This window comes from Pempheris klunzingeri, chromosome 13 (genome assembly GCF_042242105.1).
Source record: "Pempheris klunzingeri isolate RE-2024b chromosome 13, fPemKlu1.hap1, whole genome shotgun sequence".
NCBI lineage: Eukaryota > Metazoa > Chordata > Actinopteri > Acropomatiformes > Pempheridae > Pempheris > Pempheris klunzingeri.
The window spans coordinates 3,872,017-3,893,566 of NC_092024.1; the positions used below are offsets into that span (position 1 = coordinate 3,872,017).

Below are 21,550 nucleotides of genomic sequence, written 5' to 3' on the forward strand. Positions count from 1 at the left end.
CAAAAATAAAAAAGTGTTTATGATAACACTGGCAATTATTAATAATTCTGCTTTTGCTTCTTTTTTTTTTTTTTTTTTTTTTTTAACCCTAACCCAAAATCAAAATTTGTCTTCTCTACACCAAATCTGTGTTATCCTTAAGGGTTGCAGGGGGGCTGGGACCAGTCACGGTGGACATTGGGTGAGAGGCAGGATACACCCTGGACTGGTTGACAGTCAATCGCAGAGCTGACACACAGGGACAGACGATGATTCACACATACAGGCAATTTTAGTGTCACCACTTAACCTAACCGGCACAGCTTGAACCTGAAACCTTCTTGTTGTGAGGCGACAGCTAACCACGGCACCGCTGAGCTGCCCCTGCTAAATCATATGGGAGATGGAATAAGCCGGCAAAAGATGATTTAAATGTAAAGACAGACGGTGCTTTATTTTCTGAAAAAGACGCAGAACAGAAAACAGTTTCTTCTGTTTGACATTCACATATTTACAGTGGGCAGAGTTGCTGGCGAAGTTCTGCTTTGAAATTTTAACTCAAATCTATACACTTGATGTTTATGTACAACCTTAATGCAGCGAAGTACCGTTTGTGTAAAATGTAGAAAACCTATAAAATCCTAAAAACTTTCCAGTAGATCATTTTTGATCTACAGTAATTACAAAGAGAGAACGCTCCAGAGACTGACTTCATAGTGTCAGTGTACAGTTCACATTCATATTTGCAAATATTGTGGTCAGAAAGTAAACTTAGGAACCATGCAGCAGAAATGTACCATGAAGACAAGAGGGGCGCGCAGCACTGAGCATGTTGGGAGGAGTCCTCACGACATGCAGCGAAACCACACAGAGTACTTGCATAGAGTCTTTGGTATATGGTGTTCAAGTGGCTAAAAATAAGCAATATTCTTACACTACTCATTCATTCTGGACAAGAGAAAACAGGAGTTCATCAAAGGAGATGCAAGTGCATGTTTTTAAAGTCTGCTTAATAGCTATAATGCTGATCCAGTCAATGGTTCCCCGCTTAAACAACAGTCAGCATACTACAAAATGTGTAGTGTTTGTGCAACCCCCTCCCCTCCCATAGTGGGCAGCAGAGGGCTGTGGGGGCGACAGCAGGGCTCCTCTGAGGAGGAATCTGGTGTCACAGCATCTCCAAAGTCCACCTTTGGTTCAGTTTTCTCTCTTGAAATCGGTTGAGGATCACCTGGTTCTTGTCATACTGATGACCACCTGGGAGCCAAGACAGTAAATCACCAGTCAGCATTTTTAGACTGTTGACACCAACTAGTAAAGCTGGTGATGATGAAACAGTTATTTAACCGTCAGCACAAGCACAGTTAAAGCAGCAGGTATTTAGACGAGACAGAACTTCATGAGTTCCCTTAAAGCGAAGCAGGAATGATTTGCCACCATTGCACCTCCTCCATACACCACAAGATGGAGCTGTTGGATTGGGACTGAATCTCAACCTCACACACACACACACACACACACACACACACACAGGGGAGTTTGACTTATTCAATAAAACTGAACTTGACAATTGATGTGTTTGAAGTTGAGACAAAGTTACCGGACCTTTGACCTCCAGGACCAGGTCAGGCTGGAGATGGCAGCGCACCAGGCCGTCCGCAGTGATGCTCCACAGCTGGTTGTCTTTGCCTTTCTCTGGGGAAACACTGAGCCTGCTGCCCGCCATCACCACACTGCCCGTGGTCTCCAGGCAGCAGTCCTCCACCCGCTGGACACATTGAGGACATGGTGAACGGGAGGAATATACATTAGTAACTGTTGGTTCATTTCCTTCCTGCTTAAAATCTAGTCCTTCCTGTATATTGTGGCAAAAGGATGATGATGATGATCATCATGTACAAAGATACCTTCTGCAATTCTCAAAAACCCATTTTATTTCTGGAGGTGCAAGAAACAAACTCTAAACCACAAAGCTGTCGCACAGCGCAGCCCTCTGATGCCTCCACCTTCGCACAGTCCCTAAATGTTATTTCATAACGGAAAAAATATTTCTTAGTGTTGCAGGATCAATGTGTATGATTTGAATGTATGACCTGAAAATCAATGTGAAGGAATCCAAAAGAAAAATGTCTGAGGTTGCAATAAAAGCTAAGCTGGTGACCTTTGACCCACTGCTCTAATGCTCCACCAGCGTGAACTGAAGCCCAACAGACAACAAACAGGAAGAAAAGCATGACCTGTTTGGCTCAGGTCAGCACAGGAAGAGGAAAGTATGTTGGAAATGCTGTTTTCCTGTTGTGCATATTGTCTTAATCAGGTACACAGCTAACTGTAACAGTGCCAGACTGCAGCTGCCCGCTACTGTGGATGTGTGCAACATCACTGATAGTACTGTAGGGTGACTGAGCTATTAAAAGAAAAGAAAAGAAAGTGAATATAGTCTGTTGTCCCTGTGAGGTGTGGGGGAAGATGGGGGGGGGGGAGTGATTTTGAGCACTGCGTCAGTGGTTTTGTGTGGTGTTGGTACAGTCGTACCTTGCAGGTAAGCTGCCCATCCCGATAGAGCCAGACCTCCTCGATCCCTCCGCTCTCCTCCACAGCCTGAACCCTCATCAGCTTGATGTCATCCAAACCTCCTGTCAGGGACATCAAGCATCCCGTCCCCCTGTTCCGCAGACGGAAGCACATCTGCCTCTGACAGAAGGACACATACAAAACCACATGGTCTGATTTGATTCATGAATACATGTCAAAGTGATTCATGATTAGATTTGTGACTTGACTGTATTTCTTAGTGGTTATTGTGATTTCATTTATCATATATTCTTCATTTGATCATTCTTTTCCAAATGAGAACCTAAAATAAACAAAACAAGACTGAGTCTACGTCTCCAGCAGCTTCTGATGGGCTCACAGCGCTCCCTCTATACCTGGAGTAATGGGCGTAGGGATCCAATTCGCTGCCAGCCGCTGGAAGTGCACAAATCACTCACTTCACTTGGCTGCAGAAGCAGCTGTCGACCGCTGTAGTTACTGCCTTCATACAACACCCACCTGAGGGGGAGACAGCCAGCTTCACAAATGTGCAAATTCACAAAATATGGAACGACACAGAAAAAAAGCCTATAGTAGAATTACATTTGAACACAACATATTGAATTGACTTGGCGTCTCTCTGCTTCCTGCTCTTCCTGCTCCTCAACTCTAAAAGCTGACACCATTTGCAGGGATTGGATTAAACCATGTTTTGATTACTAATTACCAATTCATTTACATTTAAATTGCAGACTGTCCCTTTAACCCCTTACTGCCTGAATTTATTTATAATTATATAGAAAAATATATGATTTGTGTTTTTGCATTCAAGCAGATGCTAAATTAAGTGGAGATTGTTAATTTGAATATAGCATAGCATAGAATAGTACAATATAATAATAGTATAATAAAATATCTATGTACTAATGCATAGAATATATATATATATATTTATTTATGTATCCATGCATCTATGTATATGTAATGTATACATAGAATATGCATCAACCGGCATTAGTGGGATACAGAGGCCACCTCAGCTGCATCGAGACCGGAAGAGGTTTGAGGCGAATTCGCGACAACAGTCAACAAGGGGTAAAAGATACCAACGGTATCCAGTAGTAGACATTTTAAAGTAGCGACGTACATTCCTCCCTCCACCACCAGGGAGCGTATGCGTGTATCCAGGCCTGTCTGCAGCGGGTTCAACGCTCCGTTTGTCAGCACCACCCTTCGACCTCGACAGCCCGCCTTAGTGAACAAGACGATGGAGGGCAGAGACAGTTCCTGAGGAAGAGACCGGAGAGTTCATTCATTATCAGTCTGAGCCACAGAGAGTGCTTCACACACACACACACACACACACACACACACACACACACAGCACTCACATGTCCAGTGGTCTGTATGGAGCGGATGGTAGAGTCTGGGGACTGCAGGCCCATGGCCTCTGTGTTGGGATAGTCTCCCTCCTCCAGCACGTACATGTTCTCTGTGAACTGGGCTCCTTCATACGCCACCCAGCTGACGCAAAGACACACACAAGGACACACACACACATTAATGTCGTATTGCTCTGCGATTTTGCCGAAAACTTTCATCATCTTTAAAATCATTTTTTATTGTACTACTTTAGATTTTCATCTGGAAACAGCATTCTTACAGCATTCATTTTTCTGGCACCCACCCACCCACCCATCCATCCACCCATCCATTCATCCATCCATCCATCCATCCACTCATCCATCCATCCATCCACCCATCCATCCATCCATCCATGCCAGCTATATCCCCAGAATGTTTCGGACAGTGTTTGGGGCCAGTTCACTCTTGCCTACCTCCCAGCCAGCACCTTACAGGACCTGGTTATGAAGTCCTCATCCAGAGCTGCTGAACTGTCCTCCAGAGCCACCAGCCTCCCCCGGTAGTCTGGCTCAGAATACAGCTGCACCTGTGGCACACATAAAAACACGACGTCATGGCCCCGCCAGAACGGACAACCAGCATGGATGAGGAAACATGGGTTAATAACATACAACAACAACATACAGTATAATGAGTAAAGAGACGATACCTTGAATTTTGTTGTTCCCATCAGTGTATCCTAAAGAACAGACAGGACAGAGGGATTATCTTTAGCCGACACTGCTTCACATCCTGTTTTTGTTTTTGTATGAGTCAGTTCTTACGTGGAAGACAGGCTGTATGGAGGACAGTTTGAAGTTCTGGGCTCCCCAGTCCTCTGGGCTTGCATACAGGCCTTTCTCCAGGACGTAGAGCTCTCCGCTAAAACCGGGGTTCTCAAAGCCCACCCACCTGCCGGGACAGGGCACCACAGTGACTACAGAGCGATCATTTATCGGGGACAGACACGGTGAACGCCGCCTCTCCTTTATCGCCGCACACCTGAGGAACACAGGCCTCACTCGTGTGGCCCTCTGAGAAAATCACTGCATTCATATAACACCATCATAACAAGAGGAAGTCGGTGCTTCTAAGAGGTTGTAAAACGATTTAGCAGGCGAGGCAGATGTAAAGCAAACAGTAGAGGTTACATAAAGGTGTTGACACTCAGCCGTGACATTGGCTGATTGGCAAAATCTGTTTGCTAAAAAATAAACTTTGGTTTCTAGGTAATTACTGTACTTTCATTTCAAACTGGGCAGTTTCTCTCAGCGGAGACTGAGAGGAGCCCGTAATGTGAAATCTCTTATAATAACTGAAGGATCACTCTTCTAACTCAGACCATCAGTGTAATTCCTTGCCCTCAAGAGATGGAGGCTTTTTTCATCCTTTGTCAAACCTATCAATTACCCAAAGGATCACGCTCCATTATTCTGAATTGTATCCTCTAGGGCAGTATGTGTGTGTGTGTGTGTGTGTGTGTGCACAGTAGCAGAACACTTAGTCATGTCTGGAAGGTGAGCAGCACACACCCAAGGTCTAAAAGGGTGTGGTCAAATGTTTCCCTCCCCCACAATGAATTCCATCTTTGTCGGTTACTGTCTGACTTACACTCCGCCCATGACGTTGACAGACAGAGTCTTGGCGCCATAGCCGACGTCGTCCATATTGACAACAGGACCCATCAAGTCCACGTTGAGCCCCAGCTCATCAAAGCAGTGTCTGTTGAACAGTTTAACATGGGGGGGCAGGGAATCCTAGGGAAGATGATCAAAGTCTGTTAAGTTTCCAGCACATTTAGAATCATTAGAGGCAGACAGGGCACCGAAAACCACTCACTGTGCTTATGGGCCGAAGTGACATCAGCCCGTCCTCAGGTCCTCCCCAGTCACTGCAGTGAGGATACTCCCCCTCCTCCAAGACGTACTGCTGGCCTTCGAAGTCCGCCTCCTGATAGCCCACCCAGCTACGAGCACAAAACAAAGAAGTGTTACACACAGTTTCTCTTTTTTTTTTGAACAATAACCACCAAGACAAATGAAACCGGTCTGCTGAAATGTGAGAACACGTTTGTTCAGCACACACAGAGGTCGGTTTTTTAAACCTTTAGTTTTAATCGGGTTTGAATTTAAGAAGACGAAATATCCTTATGATTGGCTGCCTGCCAAACAAAGACAATCATCTTTGGCTGGTGGTGGCTTGTGATGATAACCCCCCCACCCCACCCCCACAACTGTCAAACTGACACTTACAGACCACCGAGTATCTTTATAGATCCCACTGTAGACAACGTCTTCTTGTTCTTGTCCGGTTTGCCTGTTTTTTCCTCCTCCGGTCCTTCTTGCAAGCTGTACACGTCGCTGTTGACCTCGATGCAGTCTCCATCAAAGCTGGGCTTCTCGAACACGAGGGCCTGGAGGAGCGAAGGAGGGGAAGGAGTTAAACATGAGCCTACGCGTTTCTGTCTCTGTCTCAAGGCAGAATGCCATTCATTCTACTAACAGTAAATACAAAACACTGGATGACTCATTCATGCAATATTTTGGTAAATCATGACGATAAACAACATGCTTAAAAGAGCTTTGTCCTCGTGAAACTCCATGTCATGACAGCAAGTTTTAACTTGTTATGGCCTCCAGTAAGTTTGACACGTTTCTGCCTTGAGCTGCAACTAATATTTAACTAACTAATGATGCTGTTCTTGATTTACCTGCATATTATTTTCTCAATCTATCAATTAATTGTTAAGTCACTTAAGTGTTAAAAATAGTATACAAATGGATTTTACACTCCAAATCCACAGTGATGTCTTCAGTTTCCTTTGCTTTGTCCAAATCCTTTAAGATATTCCATAAACCCATCAGTCATACATGACAAAGTAAGTAAAGACAAAGTGATCCTCTCATTTGGCAAAATAAAACCAGAAAATGTTTGGCATTTGGAAAAATGCCTTAAATGATTTCAATATTTGGTGGTATTTCTCTTGACTTTTTATACATCTATTCATTCTGTGAATTGCATGAACATGTTGTGAATCTAATGATGAATCATGCCAATCAAACATGCCTCTGCTAAACTTTTGTGATTCATCTTACCCACATACGTTTCCTTTCTAAAGCATCCTTTGCCTCTAAATGAGATTCTCTAAGGGCTGGCTGACAAATATAGCAGAACTCTTTGCGTGTGTTCGTATGTAACGTGATGCAGAACCCACCTTGAGCTCATTAGGATGCTCCACCTTTATCGTTCCCTGTAATGAAGAGACACACACACACACTTGTAAGACCCGAACCACGGACAAAATGACAGCACAGTGCAAACGTGGATCCGTGTTTCATGTGCCGTACCATTCGGAGGGGCCTGAGAGACCCGACGAAGGGCTCAGGGAAGCCCCAGGTCTCTGGGCAGGGGTACTCCCCCTCCTCCAGCACTCCTACAAACCCTCCGAACCCCGGATCACTGTACACCAGCCAGCTAAAGGCACGAGGGGAGAGAGTCGCTTTTAAAACTATACATCATGGTTATGGCACACGAGAGAGTGATGATCATTTAGTGACTTTTTTACCACGGCACTTTTGTCCCATTACATGATGATGGACTAAATACGGTACTTTGACTCTCTACGCCAGTTGAAAAACGTAAGTGCTTACTATCAATAACACCATGACAACCACAAGCTGTAGCCTGCAGCACGCATTCCTTCACAGACAGAGAACAGATGCTGCGCACACACCCTCTCCCATAAACAGCCTCCGCAGTGTGTGAGAGCTTTTAAACTGCTAGTTAGGAAAGAAACTGAAGCATGCTTCCATGCTGCAGAGCTGCCCATGCACGTGCATCCCTGTTACTTCAGATGCGCATCACCAAAGGGCCTTTAGCTGAACTTACACTCCAGAATGGACCTTGATGGAGCCGGTGGTCTGCGGCATCCCGTAAGAGCCAATCTCAACGGTGTCGTCACAGCAAGAAGACACCCTTCCCAACCCGTTTACCTCCTCAAACAGGTCGATTCGGGGGATGCTGTAGTCCTGCAAAACACACACACACAAAATAAGCAGCCGAGCCAAAAACCTCTACCTAAATAAAACACAGGCACGATTATGGTTTGGATTAGAAACTGTCTGATAAAATAATCAGCAAAGTAGAAAATCAAGGAAGCAGTTTTTTTTGTTCTGAGGTTGAGGTAACTCTGCTTAGGTGTTAAATAGACTTCTAGGGGGGGAAACCAAATTACAGGACACACAATAACTCCAACAGTGTGCATGTGGGCCGATTCATTGGGCGCATCAGTATTTCGCAACTTACTCTGACTGCCAATCGAATAGAACCTATGACCATAGGTGCTGTTGGCATGGGCTGACCCATCTCATCTGATGTCGTTGGAGGTTCCTCCTCTGCCCACATGTTCACTACGTGCTCCGTAGGACCTTCCTCAAGGGCAATGATGCGACCCTGGAATCCAGGTTTTTCATAGAGGAGCCAGCTGAAGAGAAAGGAAAAGACATCAGCACAATCATCGGCATCCGTATCGACCTGCGGTGACCAGCACAAAGACCCTCACCATCCTCTGATGACTCGGACTGAGATGACAGGGGACAGCTTCATCGTGGTGGCGTCTTCTGCGTCACAGCAGAGTTCAAACGCTTCCCCTCCAAACTGAGCCTCTTCATGTATGACGATCTGCACGAGGAAAAGCGACATTACTTTCAAATATGTAGCAGCAAACGATGTATTACTGACTCATTCAAGTAAACAACATTTAATCCTACCTTTCCAGGCCTTTTGTGGAAACCTCTCACTGCAGGTATCTGAAAGAAAATGTCATATTTTGATTATGAGTTTGAACCTGTGCTTTAAAAAAAGACGTCAGTCCTCCAAACAGCAGGCTAATGTAGACTAACAGACATCACTTAGATCCCATTAGCCTCTTCAGAGACAAACAAACGTTTCTTCAACACTTTCTTCTCTCTACATTTGATTCTAAAAAAAAAAAAGTGTTGATGCTGTGCAGCAGGCACTACATGCACACTGTTCATCTAAACACAAACATGTGTTTTACATAGTTCTGCTTTATTTGCATCTTAATGCAAATTATGTTAACCCTTTATAGGGCACTCATTGAAATACTTACAAATTCAAAATTTCAACCCCAGACCATTACTGGTGGTCATTACAAGACTTTTTTTACGTGAGTTTTTAAAAAAAAAAAATTAATTTTACGGTGAAAATCAAGTTCAGTGAAGTCACCATACATGGTTTCTTGCCGGTCTGTCATGCAGCCTGATTGTCGCTGATAAATCTGGTAGTTCTACTGCCTCATGGTGAGGCAAGGGGGGGGGGCATTCTGAACTCCCACCTAAGTTACCAAATATGGTCCCTTGCCCGATAAAGGGTTAAGCTTTAGCTGATCTTGGTGAAGAATTCCAGACTGACGACCTGCTCCTTTGTCCTGTTCTCACTTGCAAATGACTCATGACTTTGTTGCAACAGCACGACACAAAACGAAACAAAAGAGCAGGACGTGGAGCCGACACACCATCACCACAGAAATAAACTAGGGAATGAAATTATTGAAGCTCTTTTTTTTTTTAAATACTGAAATTCCTACCTTAGTCTTAGTAGTAGAATGTCCAGAGGGCTTGTGGCTGCCCTTGCTGGCTGGGGGCTGTCCTGCAGGGCCCACATCCACATCAGATACCCCTGCTATTGAGGCCTGGTCCATCACTGTACTCCCATTAGGATTCAGGTCAGCAGCGGCCGACTGTGTGGAGCCCTGGGAGGCTTCAGATTCTTTTTTGCTCGTCTTGAGGTATTTCTCTAAATGATCAGGCAGTTTTATCTCTGAGAACGAGGGCAGGGGTGGAGGAGAGGAGGGGCTGAGCGCTGACTCACTAACTGCACCTATACCACCACCCACAAGCGGCCCTTGATCCGCACCTCTCACGCCCTCCTTATCTGCTCCGACGCCAGGCAGAGGTGGATCAACAACTGCCTGCTTCCCGAGCGAAGGCGCGTCCTGTTGCCGGTCAGATGAGAGCGTGCTATTTGAGGCAGAGGTGGCTTCCTGTCTGCTCTTCCTGGAGGACCGAGGAGAGCTCAGTAAGGCGGAGAGGATGGACATCCTTTCAAGTCGTGATGTAATTTTCCCAGGCTCTTCTCCATTGTTTTGTCGCTCCTCTTTTCCGGCGTCACCATTTGACCCCCTTTCCACTCCATGTTTTCCCTCCACCTCATCAGGTGATTTCATTTGGTCGATGGACGCATGCATGGCATTATCTTGTGCATGGTTTCTCAGGGTCTGCCTCTCTCTGTTAGCTGCTTTTTGTTTAATCACCATAGCTGGGGTGAGAGTTATACCTTTTTTGTCATTTTTTCTTAAGCCAAACTGGAATTCCTCTGGATCAAACGTTCTCTCAAAATGGTCCTCCTTGATGGCCGGCAATGCAAAATGCGGAGACAGGGACTTTTTATGAGTATGCCTCTTTGGAGGCAGAGAGAAAGGAATGCTGCCCTCGTTAATGCCCCTGATAAAATCATCATAGTCATCAGGCTCGAGAGATTCATCCTCACTGGCGGAGGCATCCTTTCGTCTTTTATGTTCCTTCTTCTGTGTCTGATTATGTTCCACGTCCAACCAGCTGGATGGAGACTCCTTCTTCAGCTGAGGACTCTGGGATGGGCTGGCTGGTTTCTCCGTGGCAGCACGAGACGAACTGCTGTTGCGTGCAGGCTTTAGAGGCTTTTGTGGATCACTGAGGTTATTGGTTTTCTCTTGTCTTAAAGTCTGCAGTTCCTGTTTCAGACCACTCTCTGCTTTTGTTTTCTCTGTGGTGTCTTCATCATTCTTCGGAGCATCAGTATCACTGAGCCCTTCATCTGGAACAACCGTGGGCACGTCTCTTTGTCCTCCGCCGTCTTTTTTGGCAACGTCAACACCTCCATCAATGAGTTTTTCCTGTTTCAGTTCTGTGTCAGTCTTACCAGCTGCTTTGTCACTGGTGAAAACACTTGACTTTTCAGGTGACTTTGCATCTTCTTTTGTCTTCAGAGATTCTTTTCTTACAGTCTTTGGTTCCTGTTGTAGATTAAAATCTGGATATTTTGGTGATCTCTTTTCCTCTGTGTTTTTATTGTCCTCATCTGGGTCTCTTACAGTTACCTGTATGGACTTCTGGTCCTGCTGGATGCTAACTCTGCTGTTAGTATCCATCATCACAGTCTCATTCACCACATCCTTTCTCGATGAATCCTCTGCTTGAAGTATGATACCTCCAGCATTTTCCTCTGGTCTTGTAAAGTCCTCACCTTGGTCTTTAACCATTAAGGTCTTTTGGAACTCGTGGCCACTAACTTCAGAGTCAGCCGTCTCATTTGAAACCTCATTTGGTAAATTCTTACCAAATGCTCTCGTTTCACGCTCTTCTTTCGTACCTTCGGCACTGAGAGTTTTGGAGCTTACAGCTTTTAGTTTTGGAGTTTTATAATCATTTTCTTCTGGTTTTTTTATGTCCTCATCTTGGTCTCTGACAATTATGGGTTTCTGGTCCTGCTGGATGCTAACTTCACTGTTAGTGTTCTTTCTTACAGTCTCGTTCACCAAACTCTTTACTGATGAATCCTCTGCTTGAAGTTTGGTACTTTCTGCACTCAGGGTTTCACTGCTTGCTGCTTTTACTTCTTGAGTTGTGTCCATTTGTAAAACTGCAGCACTCTGAGTTTTAGTGCTCATGGCATGAAGTTCTGATGGCATCTCCGTTACAACGCCAGTGTGTTTTGCTTCATTATCCCCGACCTCCTCATCTTTGGTTAGAAGTGCTTTGGGTTCCTCTTCATTTTCCACTCTTGTTGCGGCCTTCACTTGTAGATCTGTTTCCTTATCAGCACTTTTGGCATTTTCATTTGAGCCAATCCCACATTCCAGTTTTGTATTGACCACGCTGGCTGTATTTTCGTGGAGAGCACTTGGCGCTTGCTCTGCCTCGGCCTTCTTCTTTTCCAGGGCCCTTGTAACTACAGCCTGTGGTTCCTCCTCTGAGCCGGGCTGTAAACCTTTCTGCAGTGCTATGGCACGCGTTTGTTTCTCTGGTTTTGTAATGTCTTTCTCTGCTTCGTCCTCCATAGTTATGCCCTTAAGCTCCTTTTTGCAACTGTTCTGTGAGTCAGCGTTTCCCACCGCTGCATCATTCAGCCTTTCATTTGGTTTTGAGTCTTTCTCCGGTCTTTCAAAGTGTCCTGCCAGTAAAAGAGCCTCTTTGTCCGGCTGATTTTCAACATTCTTGGGCAATTCACAAACAGTCACAGTCTCTGTTTGAATGTCCACAGCCTCTGCTGGTTTCCGGCCAAACTCCTCCTTACTTTTCTCCTCTACCTCAATATCTTTTGCTAAATCTCCGCTGAATGTGGGCAATCTATCTTTTTCAGGAATAATGTTTGTGGTTTGATCCTTCAATAGCTTCTTTTGCTGCACTTCACTGTGCAGGTTATCATCAGCTGGAAGTGCAGCGGGAGAGGCTGGGAGTGTATCTTTTGGTTCTTTAGAGATCAGCTTAACAGGAAGGCTATTTTTGGCATTATATACATTAGAAGTGACCTTGTTTGTTTTTGGAAGGGAGACGCCACCAGGCACAATAGCGTCCTGATCCGAGTGGGTCATTATGTCGCAGTGAATGCTGTCAGCCACAACAGGTTTGGCTGACATATCAGTTACATCCTCATAAGCTGCTATTGTGTCCGGAGCCCACACTGCAGAATCTGGCTCTGAAAAGCTTTTCTTCTGGATTAAATCTGGTTTTATGTTACTTATGAGCTGGCTTGTCTCTAATATGTCTTCCTCTTTAACCTCTTCTTGACACTTCTTTGGTGAAAACTGACTTTCCTGTTCCTCTGTGGCCTCGTCGCTTTGAATGCGAGATACGCTTTCAGGTGCTTCGACAGCTGCCTCTCTGTCAGTGGTCTCACTCGGCTCCTCCTGGTTAGGCGCAGGTGTGCTTTCGGAATTCTCAGCTGGTGAAAGTTTTCCGAATTTCACTTTGTTTAAGCTTCTCTGACCTTTTGTAGGAGACTTGCTTACAGAAGAGGAGAGATCAGCCGAAGCCTTTGCTGGACTTTTGTGGTGTTGGATGTTGTCGCTCTGTTTGGAGAGCCTCAATAACACCGTTTTGTCTTTGTTGGTGGGAGGTGGAGAGACACACGAGGCGGGCGTGTCACTCTCTTTGTGGCTTTTAAAGACGGGTTTTGACGGGCTCATGCTTCCTGTTGGAAACAACACACACACACACAGTTTGAATGACAACAGAAATTAAAATCTGAAATGTCAAAAAATGGCATTACTTTAGAGGAATAGTTCTTTATTACACTTCCTGCTGAGAGCGACATGAGAAGACTGATGTCATACAATCTTTATATGAAGCTAAATCCAGAAGCCAGTTAGCTTAGCTCTGTCTAAAGGTAACAAAATCAGCCTACCAGCCTCTCTAAAGCTCACTAATTGAAAAGTTATGTCTCCTTTGTTTGCAGGCTGCAGTTTTTGTACGGATTAAACAGTACTGGAACAGACTGTCTAGCATACAACACGTTGTGATCAAACTGTCTTACCTTTCTTGGGACTTTCAGAGAGCGGGGGTGGTGTCTCACCGGCAGGTCTCTCACCTCTCACCTCTTCCTGTTCTGTCTTGGGTCTTCCTGACTCTGTTTGACTGGATGTGATTGTTTTTACGTTGGCACCACTTGTCTGAGTTATCACATCGTGAGTCTTTCTTTCTTGGGATGAAACGGGCAACCGACTCTTTGTTGCGGCCTTACTGTCCTGATGGCTTTGCTTTTTCACATCCAGGTTCTCCTTGTCAGTGGGGTGTCCTGTTGTAATACTACTCTCCACGCGGTCCCTGGCCACACCATTTACCAGGTTTGTAGGGTCTCTGTCCTCATCTGACTTTTCTTTAACATCCTTAGTTCCCGTCCTGTGTGTCGTTTTTGTGGGAGAAGTGTCACCTGACAGAGCTTTACCTCCCTTAGCTTCTTCAAAACTTGACTTCCTGCCAACTTTGGCTGCAGTGACTGGAAATTTCAAAGAGTCTTTATTTCTGGGTTGTATCTGCAGTCTTGACGGGGCCGCTGACCCAGAGGCATCACTCACTGATGTTTTATCTGGTGTCACTGGTGATTTCACATCAGCATCTGATGTTGACCTTTTGGGGATTTTAGACTTTGAACCTGTTGCACTCAAAGGACCACTGGTGCTTTGGTCTTTTAATGTGGGTAACATGGAAACTGCTTTATCACTGTTATATTCCCTCTGTGGTGGCATATCGCTGGAAGTTCCCACTTTTGTGCTCTCTGTGGGGGCCTTAGCCTTTGTTGTCACATTCTTGGCCTTGCTGCCAGCTGCTGAAGGTGGGGTCTTTGCTCCACTGGCTGCACTGTGCCAACTTTCTGCTGCTGCTTTAACCCCTCGTTTGGAGGGCGTAGCCTGGATAGTGCCTTGGCCTCTTATCCCAGACCTCACCGCTTGTGACTTTGCTCTGTGCATGTCTGAGGCTGCAGAGGTATCATCAAAGTCTGAGGCCTCAGAGTCTGTTCTTTCTTTCACTGGGGGTTCAGGAGTAACTGTGTCAGAGCATGTAGTCTCATCTGTTGCTGGTAATGACTCAAGGTCGGCTTCCTTGAGCTCCACATTGTTGTTTTGGAGGCTTGGCAGCCTGAAGGGAGAGAGAGAGAGAAACATTAACAGAAGTAGTGAGAAGAATAACTTAAAGGGATAGTTTGACATTTAAAGAGATATGCTTATTTTCTTTCTTGCCCCAAGCTAGCCCAGATGGCAACACTGATACCGGTCTCACAGCTGTACAGAACATACATAGCTGCAGTCAGCAGCTGGTTAGCTTAGCTTGGCATAAAGATCGGAAACAGTTACCATTGCTCTGTCCAAAGTTAACTAAATCTGCCTACCAGCACCTCTAAAGCTCACTTGAAATATAAAAACCAAAGTGTAAAGTGGTTTTACAGGGATTATGTGGGAAACTATTCCATGGCCAGCACCAGGATTTCCCAAAATGTCAAACTACTCCTTTTTTTTTTTTTAAATACTCTTTGTCATGTTTGGTGTCCTAATAGAGTTTAAACTTAAGACTTAACATTCCACTTCAGACTACTGTTACAGCTGTTAAAACACTGTGTGGTCAAACTTACAAATTGTGCAAAAGAATCCCCCTGCAGGCGCTCAGTAACTATAAATCAGCCTCCAAGTCTTCAGGTATTTTTTAGGAGTGACCATCCACAGAGCCAGAACTTCATGAGGTGCTGCTGTACTCGTGCTACGTGTATGTATGTCTAAGTGTAGCCATGTAACCCTGAAGTCAAACAGAAGTGTGCAGGCAGTAGCCAGTTGCCCATCAAGTTTTGTAATGGCTAATGTAGTGAATATACACCATAGGTAAACACCAGAGGTGACCTTCGTTTCAACTGAAGCTTCAATAATCCTGACTTCATCATTAATACATTTATCATTGGGTAAGTAACTTTTAGCACAATCTACAGCAACTTATATAAAAACTCTTTTTACATGATTAGACGTATTGTATATGAATATTTCAGTGCCTCACAGCAGGTTTAGCCTGCATTGTTCTCCTCTTGTACAATGGAGTATGGGAACTCAGAGCTCAGGTTGCATGCAGGCTTTTCTCTCTTTAGCTCCCGTGCTGTCTGTTTCTCTCAGAATCAGAGGGAAAATGAAACAGCGACCACAGGAAATATACTCACGGTTTTACTCCAGTCGTGTCTGAAGTCTCTGAAGTTGAATCTCTGCTGGGCTCCTCTCCGGCTGGTTCGCTCCCATCTGAACTTACACACACATTCTGGGCAATAACCTTGTGCTTCGAAGGCAGATTCACAGTCTTGCGCGTGACACGGATTTCTCTCGATCCGCGTTTCTCCTGAAGTGAACTCTGCCTTGAGTGTGCGCCAGTGACAGGCTGCTCTGGCTGCGGTAACGTTGTTTGGCAGTCCCCTGCAGCCGCTGCTAAGGAGACGGTTGAGTCTGGCGGGCTGCCACTGGACAGCAGAGGCTCAGCAGAGGGGGTACGTGGGCTGTCTGCAGCGCCCTGGGTGACTGAGTCGTCCTCAGGAATTACTGTTACAGGTATGGCCAGCACGGGAGGCGAGTCTGCTCTGAAGCTCTCCTCCCCTTCTCTCATCTTATCCTTCTCTTTCTCCCCCTCCCTCTCCCATTCCACCTCCTCTCCCAGGTGTGTTTCCACCCATATGGCTTTGTGAATTTGGACAGGGGAATCGCCTCTGGGCACTTGTCCTTTCTCAGGCGAGGGGCCCCGTGCCGCGGCTGCAGGCTCCCAAGAGAATATCGGACCCCTCGTGTCGACTTCTGAGCTTTTCCTCACTGCGTCTGAAGAGTCTCCATCTTCCTGCTGAGTTGTGATGAGGTGAGAGGTGGATGACTGAGAGCCTAAAGTTATTCCTCTTAGGGCAGTGCTGTGCCCCTTCTCTCCAACTTTCACCATTGTTTTCTTTGATGCTAAACTTATAGAAGTTAGGTTGGGTGACTTTGGGGCCTCAGCTGAACTGGAAAGGGGGATTTTAAATGTTGTCTGGTCAACTGCATTATTCTCACTGGAGCCCTTCGTGTCCTCCAGATTGACTTCTTCCAAACTGACCTGCAGCTTCTTGTTGACTTCCTCCACCACCGACCGTGCAAAGCCCATTTCTGAGCTTGAATCAGCACTTGGATGAGTAGTAGCAGTGAGGTCCTCAGTCGCATTCTCAGAATTCTTTTGGCTGCTGGCCCCGCTGACACTGCACACATGCACCTCCCTCACACTGCTGCGGCCACTGCTGTTACTATCTGCGAACGGGAGCTGTGCTTCACCCATCACCAAAGAGGCCGTGCTGGAGGCGCTGGGACCGGAGCTTTGGCTGAGGGAGTCACCACGCTCTGCTCCCGTTCCAGCCACTGCTGGCTCGCTGTCTTTTTGAGAAGCAGTCTGCGGCCCATCCTGCTGTTGAGACTGGGGCGAACGTGGAGATAAGGGAGATGCTGGGGAACCGGGGGAGGTGGAAGCATCTGAATGCTGCCTGCCACTGCTTTTCTTTCTCTTCTCTTTCTTGAAGAAGTTGCTGAGGCGGTCAAACATTCCCCTCTTGTCCTCTGAATTCTAAAAGAGGATAAACAAGAGGCAGACGGAAAGATAAATACTGAGGAGGAGAGAGCAGCTGGCACAGCCCTTTCTCTCTGGCTCTGCTTGAACAAAAAAAAAACAGAAAACTAAAAGTGGAAAGTCAATAAATGACCTTCACCCACAAGTTCAATATCTTTGGAAAAATGATGAACTACCTCATTTTAAAATTGAGATTAAAAGCATATAAAAATAGCTATAGAAATACAATTAACTGGTCAGCAATGGAAAATATATGTAGAACAATACAGATATTGCATTCAGTTTCTGGAGAGAATATCCAAGGAAACAATGTGGCAAAACGAATGCCTTATTTATAGTTACATAAATAGTTTTAAAGACATTCTGTAAAGTAAAATATATATATATATATATATATATAGTAAAATATATATAAATATATATTTTGTATTACCTGATCAAATACCAACAGAAGTTTTGTGTAAGACAAGATATATTTTTACTTCAAATTTGAAGTATTTCTGCTTGAAACTTGTGCCTTAATTACAGTTACAGAAATCCTGTCCATGTGTGGATGACTGCAATCAAATAACAGGAAAAATTCAAACCATAGAGCAAATTCCATTAAGGTAATGAGGGAATTTACAAGTACATGAAAGAAGATGGGAGAACAAACGTGCGCCCGAGCTTGTGGAATGGACACTTTTAGTTTGTGTGCTCATAAAAAAGTGTTCCTTGAGCTTGCTTAGACTGTCACAAATAGTGTCTTTTCAGACTGCTGTCTCTTAGGTCAAGTAAAAAGCAAAAAACATTTACCATTACCAAGTCATTTATTTAAAAGGATTCTATTTCCAAAGTTACAGGTTCTATTAAAATCTGTAAAACAGCTCAAACCAAAGTGAACGGGTTAAATGCAGACACTCTGGAGCAGATAACAACACACTAGCAAAACAGCCAGGAGTGGACTGACTAATGACTAATGACTAACTAGACAGATGCAAAACGTTTTTGATGCTCCGCTCAAGGGTCGCTTAGCATGTCACAGCTACCAGCTGTACGTGAACAGGAAGAATGAAAGTGAAGAAGGCAGGCTTCGGTCCAAAAAGAGCCTGATAATCAAAGACTTCATTATTTAACAAACGGTGCGGTGTGAGACAGCAGCAGTGACAAATGTTTGTGTGGTCGGTATTCTAATATTTCAGTGCCATCGTGGCACTTTTAATAACATTTACGTCACAGCCAAGAAGACACTGACAAAAAAGAAAAACACCAAACTATAAAAGACACCTTGCAAAATCTGACTGTAGTCACAGTACACGGAGCACATGTTAGGACAAGAAGCACGGACGACGGTGAAGAAAGCAACACTTACGTACCATTTTGACTTTACAGGAGGCTAAACTGTTGGAGTTCTGTGTCTAGATAATACTTAAGAGTGGACCAAAAAAAAAAACAGCTGAAGGAAGTTACAACGTAGGTCTTTTAGAAGATATAATGATCCTTAGACCCTTAAAAATAAGTCAGTGTCCTCCTCCTTCATAAAACAGTCAGTCCTCTTCTACTGGCTGCAATGACTTGTGTGTCTACAGTTAAGTGTCCCAGCGCTCAACAAAGTGACTTGAGGGCATGATTGTGAAAGATGGTTCACATGGCCAACAAGCAAAAGGAATTCACAATCCAGTGAAATTTAAAGGGTGTGGATAGACGTGCTGTAGAAAACCCCACCCTTCCTCATTCTAAAGCTGGGCAAAGCAGTAGGATATCTATTATCTACAGTGCTTTTGTTTAAAAAGAGTGCAGTTTGTATCAGCTGGGGCTCATTAAACTCATTCAGATAGGATCTAGACGGTGAGACGGCTCCCAAAAGGTGCCAAGGTCTCGTGCTGTGCAAGCAAATACATAGAGTTGCGATTAAAAATGTGGATTTCTCTGAAGCGCTCTGAGAGTCCTCTCTGAACAGGCAGCTTTCTATGATAAAAACCTGTTTCGACGCACTCTCCAGTGTTGTCAAACATTCACATCATTTCACTGAGCAAACAGCAAGAAAAGAGGCGCTTTTCCAGCTCATGTCTTAACAGAATGAAAGGCAGAGACCTGACTGAATAACCTCGCTCAGATCAAGAACTGTTCTTGCTTTAACATGCAGTCAAAGCAGTGATACCATACCTGCAGGTTGTTCTGACTCATTCACAAATCCAAGCAGAGTAAATAACAAAAGGGCATAAATGAAGTTTCCTGTGTCCAGTCTATGTAACAAGTCTTGAGTGGCTACCTGCCGTCCTTCTATGCAAACCTTGAACTATTAGCTCTCCACTAGGTATTCCCCTTGTGTTTACTCATAGCAGTGACAGATGTCAGGTAGGTGGAGTATCTGGGTGCCATATCTTGTGGCTCACTTCCTTATCTGTCAGCCACAGCTCGGCTTCATGCACTGATCTCAGACAGGAACAGCGATGATGATCTCAATTACTGTCAAATACAGCAGAGAATTCCATCTTTCAGACTGCACGTGTAAGCAAAGTGTCAACGAAGCAATGCGTTTGGAGTTTTTCCCAGCTGTGATCTCAAAGAAATTGATACTACAGTTCTCATATTACACAACTATGACATAATTGTATCCCTGAAAACTTTGGATAAAACAGTTCCCTAATGACTCCCACTGACACAAACATATGGGAGCAGGTTTGACAGGTATGAGTTTAAGGAAAACAGCCCAGGGACAACGAGATCCCACAGGCTCGTGTCCACCTTGTCTTAAAGGGGAAGCGCACCATCATGGGCCTAAAACATGTTACTTCAACCACCTTAGGCGGGCTCGTCTGTTACTGAGCATTAACCGCCGTGCCCTACAAGTAGAAATGAGCTGAGGTGGGTGACGTCGTGGAGTTGTGCAGCTGTTTGGAGAACAAACTGGAGAAGAAAGCCACGCATGGCCATATCCTCGATCCAGCCCTTATAATAAACACGGAGCCTGCATGGAACAGTGATTGGAAAAATCCATACTCGGCTACAGAAAAGTAAATAAGATCATCGCGTACTATTCTCACTAGCATGTGTCTTCTGCTTCCTGCTGAGTGTACACAAAGTTTACCTGTCAGCCGCATGCTGCCACACCTTCTTCCAACAGTGACCTAATTACTCTTATTGGTCCTTCTGGAAATATTAACTGTGGTGAAAACATAATGTCAGTGTAACTTTATTCTCTTGCTAATCAAGATATTAGCTTGTACATTAACGAGCAGAGCTGCTGGTAACAGAATGCTATACTGATTTGCCCAAAATCTTCACTCAGCAAAATAAAACGGGAACTGGACAGCAAACATGCAGTGGTGGAAAATGTATTAGTTACAGTATCAAAAATACTCCGTCACATGTAAAAGTCTGCACTTGTGTAAAAGTGTCATAATACTATATACATATCTGGATTATCATTGCTGATGCTTTAATGTAAAGTAGCACTTCACTGTTTGGACAGGTCGAGGTGAAGGTGATGAAAATGAATGTAGTGGAATAAAAGGTACAATATTTCCCTCTCAAACACAGTAGAGTAGAAGTGTGATGTAGGATAAAACACTCAAGTAAACATCAAAACTGTACCTAGTAAGCACTAGAGCCTGATCGCGTTCCACCACTGAGCAAAGTTAGATCTTAAAAGTACTAAAACAATAACTCACACACAAAGTCTTTTCAAAACTATGGTGGTGGGCCTCAGAGGAATTATTGTCTGTCAATATGAATTTTACTGGGAATCTTATTTAATATACCAAAAACAACATCATTACTTGGGTTGAAAGTTAAATTGGAATTATCGAAATTAGTTAATTGTCCCTCAAGTCAATGCTTCTATCAAGAAATGAGCAACGATTAAAGTCATGTAGAGTCATTCTTTGCAGTGGCTACAAAACAATAATCATACTGCAGACATTGTACTTTTGGACAATGGACACGCACACATGCACGCACTGAAGATTAGATCTAAAGCTCTTAGTTTAACAAAAAAAAGAAAAAAAAGAGTCCATAAAACCAACCTTGAAGAACTTGGAGGGCGAAGTAGGGCTGTGTGGCTGAGTCATGTCAAAGCTGATCATGGAGTTGCACTCCGAGTGAGGATCCCACTGCGATTCAGCCAGGAAGCTGCGCTCTGTGGAAACACTCATCTGGTCGTAGCTCCTGGTGGAGAGCGGCAGGAAACGGAGAGAGAGAGGAGGGGGGAGGGGGGGCAGAGAGGATGTTATGTCATTGGCTTTTGTTTCTCTTCTCTATCCAACAGTACTCATGTTTTTACAGTATTGTGCATTCGAACTCCTGCTCATGAAACCTTTGGTTGATATGCCATTGAATGTGAACCGATCTTTGCCTTCCAGTTTGAAGATGAAACTACATGAAGAGTAGAGTCTGTAATTCATATGAGCATTTGTGTCGCTCCAGTTCAAATACTTATGGGTAATATCCAAACAGAACCTCAAACCCAGGCCAGCCCTGCTCTG

The 21,550-nt window shown here is 44.6% G+C and overlaps 2 protein-coding genes across 2 annotated transcripts; both read right to left on the bottom strand.

Annotated features, from left to right (window-relative positions):
* Positions 1 to 424: 424 nt before the first annotated feature.
* On the bottom strand, positions 425 to 12,429 carry crybg1a (crystallin beta-gamma domain containing 1a). Its single transcript, XM_070841837.1, has 19 exons — positions 9,527 to 12,429; positions 8,688 to 8,726; positions 8,480 to 8,598; positions 8,224 to 8,401; positions 7,807 to 7,946; positions 7,266 to 7,392; positions 7,133 to 7,168; positions 6,171 to 6,331; positions 5,758 to 5,884; positions 5,530 to 5,675; positions 4,704 to 4,830; positions 4,589 to 4,618; positions 4,353 to 4,465; positions 3,906 to 4,038; positions 3,662 to 3,801; positions 2,910 to 3,033; positions 2,515 to 2,673; positions 1,585 to 1,747; positions 425 to 1,236 (listed from the first exon to the last, which is right to left on the bottom strand). The coding sequence occupies exons 1-19, from the start codon at positions 12,035 to 12,037 to the stop codon at positions 1,148 to 1,150; spliced, it is 4,662 nt and encodes a 1,553-aa protein (XP_070697938.1). The 5' UTR covers positions 12,038 to 12,429; the 3' UTR covers positions 425 to 1,147.
* LOC139211901 (platelet binding protein GspB-like) lies at positions 12,186 to 21,220 on the bottom strand. The gene is made up of 5 exons (XM_070842322.1): positions 21,092 to 21,220; positions 15,676 to 17,081; positions 13,513 to 14,615; positions 12,391 to 13,170; positions 12,186 to 12,193 (listed from the first exon to the last, which is right to left on the bottom strand). Exons 1-5 carry the CDS (start codon positions 21,218 to 21,220, stop codon positions 12,186 to 12,188), a joined length of 3,426 nt encoding a protein of 1,141 aa, XP_070698423.1.
* Between the last annotated feature and the right edge of the window lie 330 nt (positions 21,221 to 21,550).

Excerpts from the sequence above, each read along its gene's own strand:
- crybg1a (XM_070841837.1), bottom strand. The coding sequence starts at position 12,037 with ATGGAGGACGAAGCAGAGAAAGACATTACAAAACCAGAGAAACAAACG. Across the intron at positions 4,466-4,588 it reads TGGGAACAACAAAATTCAAG|GTGCAGCTGTATTCTGAGCC; the intron begins GTATCGTCTCTT and ends TGTGTGCCACAG. Across the intron at positions 3,802-3,905 it reads CCATACAGACCACTGGACAT|GAACTGTCTCTGCCCTCCAT; the intron begins GTGAGTGCTGTG and ends TCTCTTCCTCAG.
- LOC139211901 (XM_070842322.1), bottom strand. The coding sequence starts at position 21,220 with ATGAGTGTTTCCACAGAGCGCAGCTTCCTGGCTGAATCGCAGTGGGAT. Across the intron at positions 14,616-15,675 it reads GACACGACTGGAGTAAAACC|GCTGCCAAGCCTCCAAAACA; the intron begins GTGAGTATATTT and ends CTCTCCCTTCAG. Across the intron at positions 13,171-13,512 it reads CTCTGAAAGTCCCAAGAAAG|GAAGCATGAGCCCGTCAAAA; the intron begins GTAAGACAGTTT and ends TGTTTCCAACAG.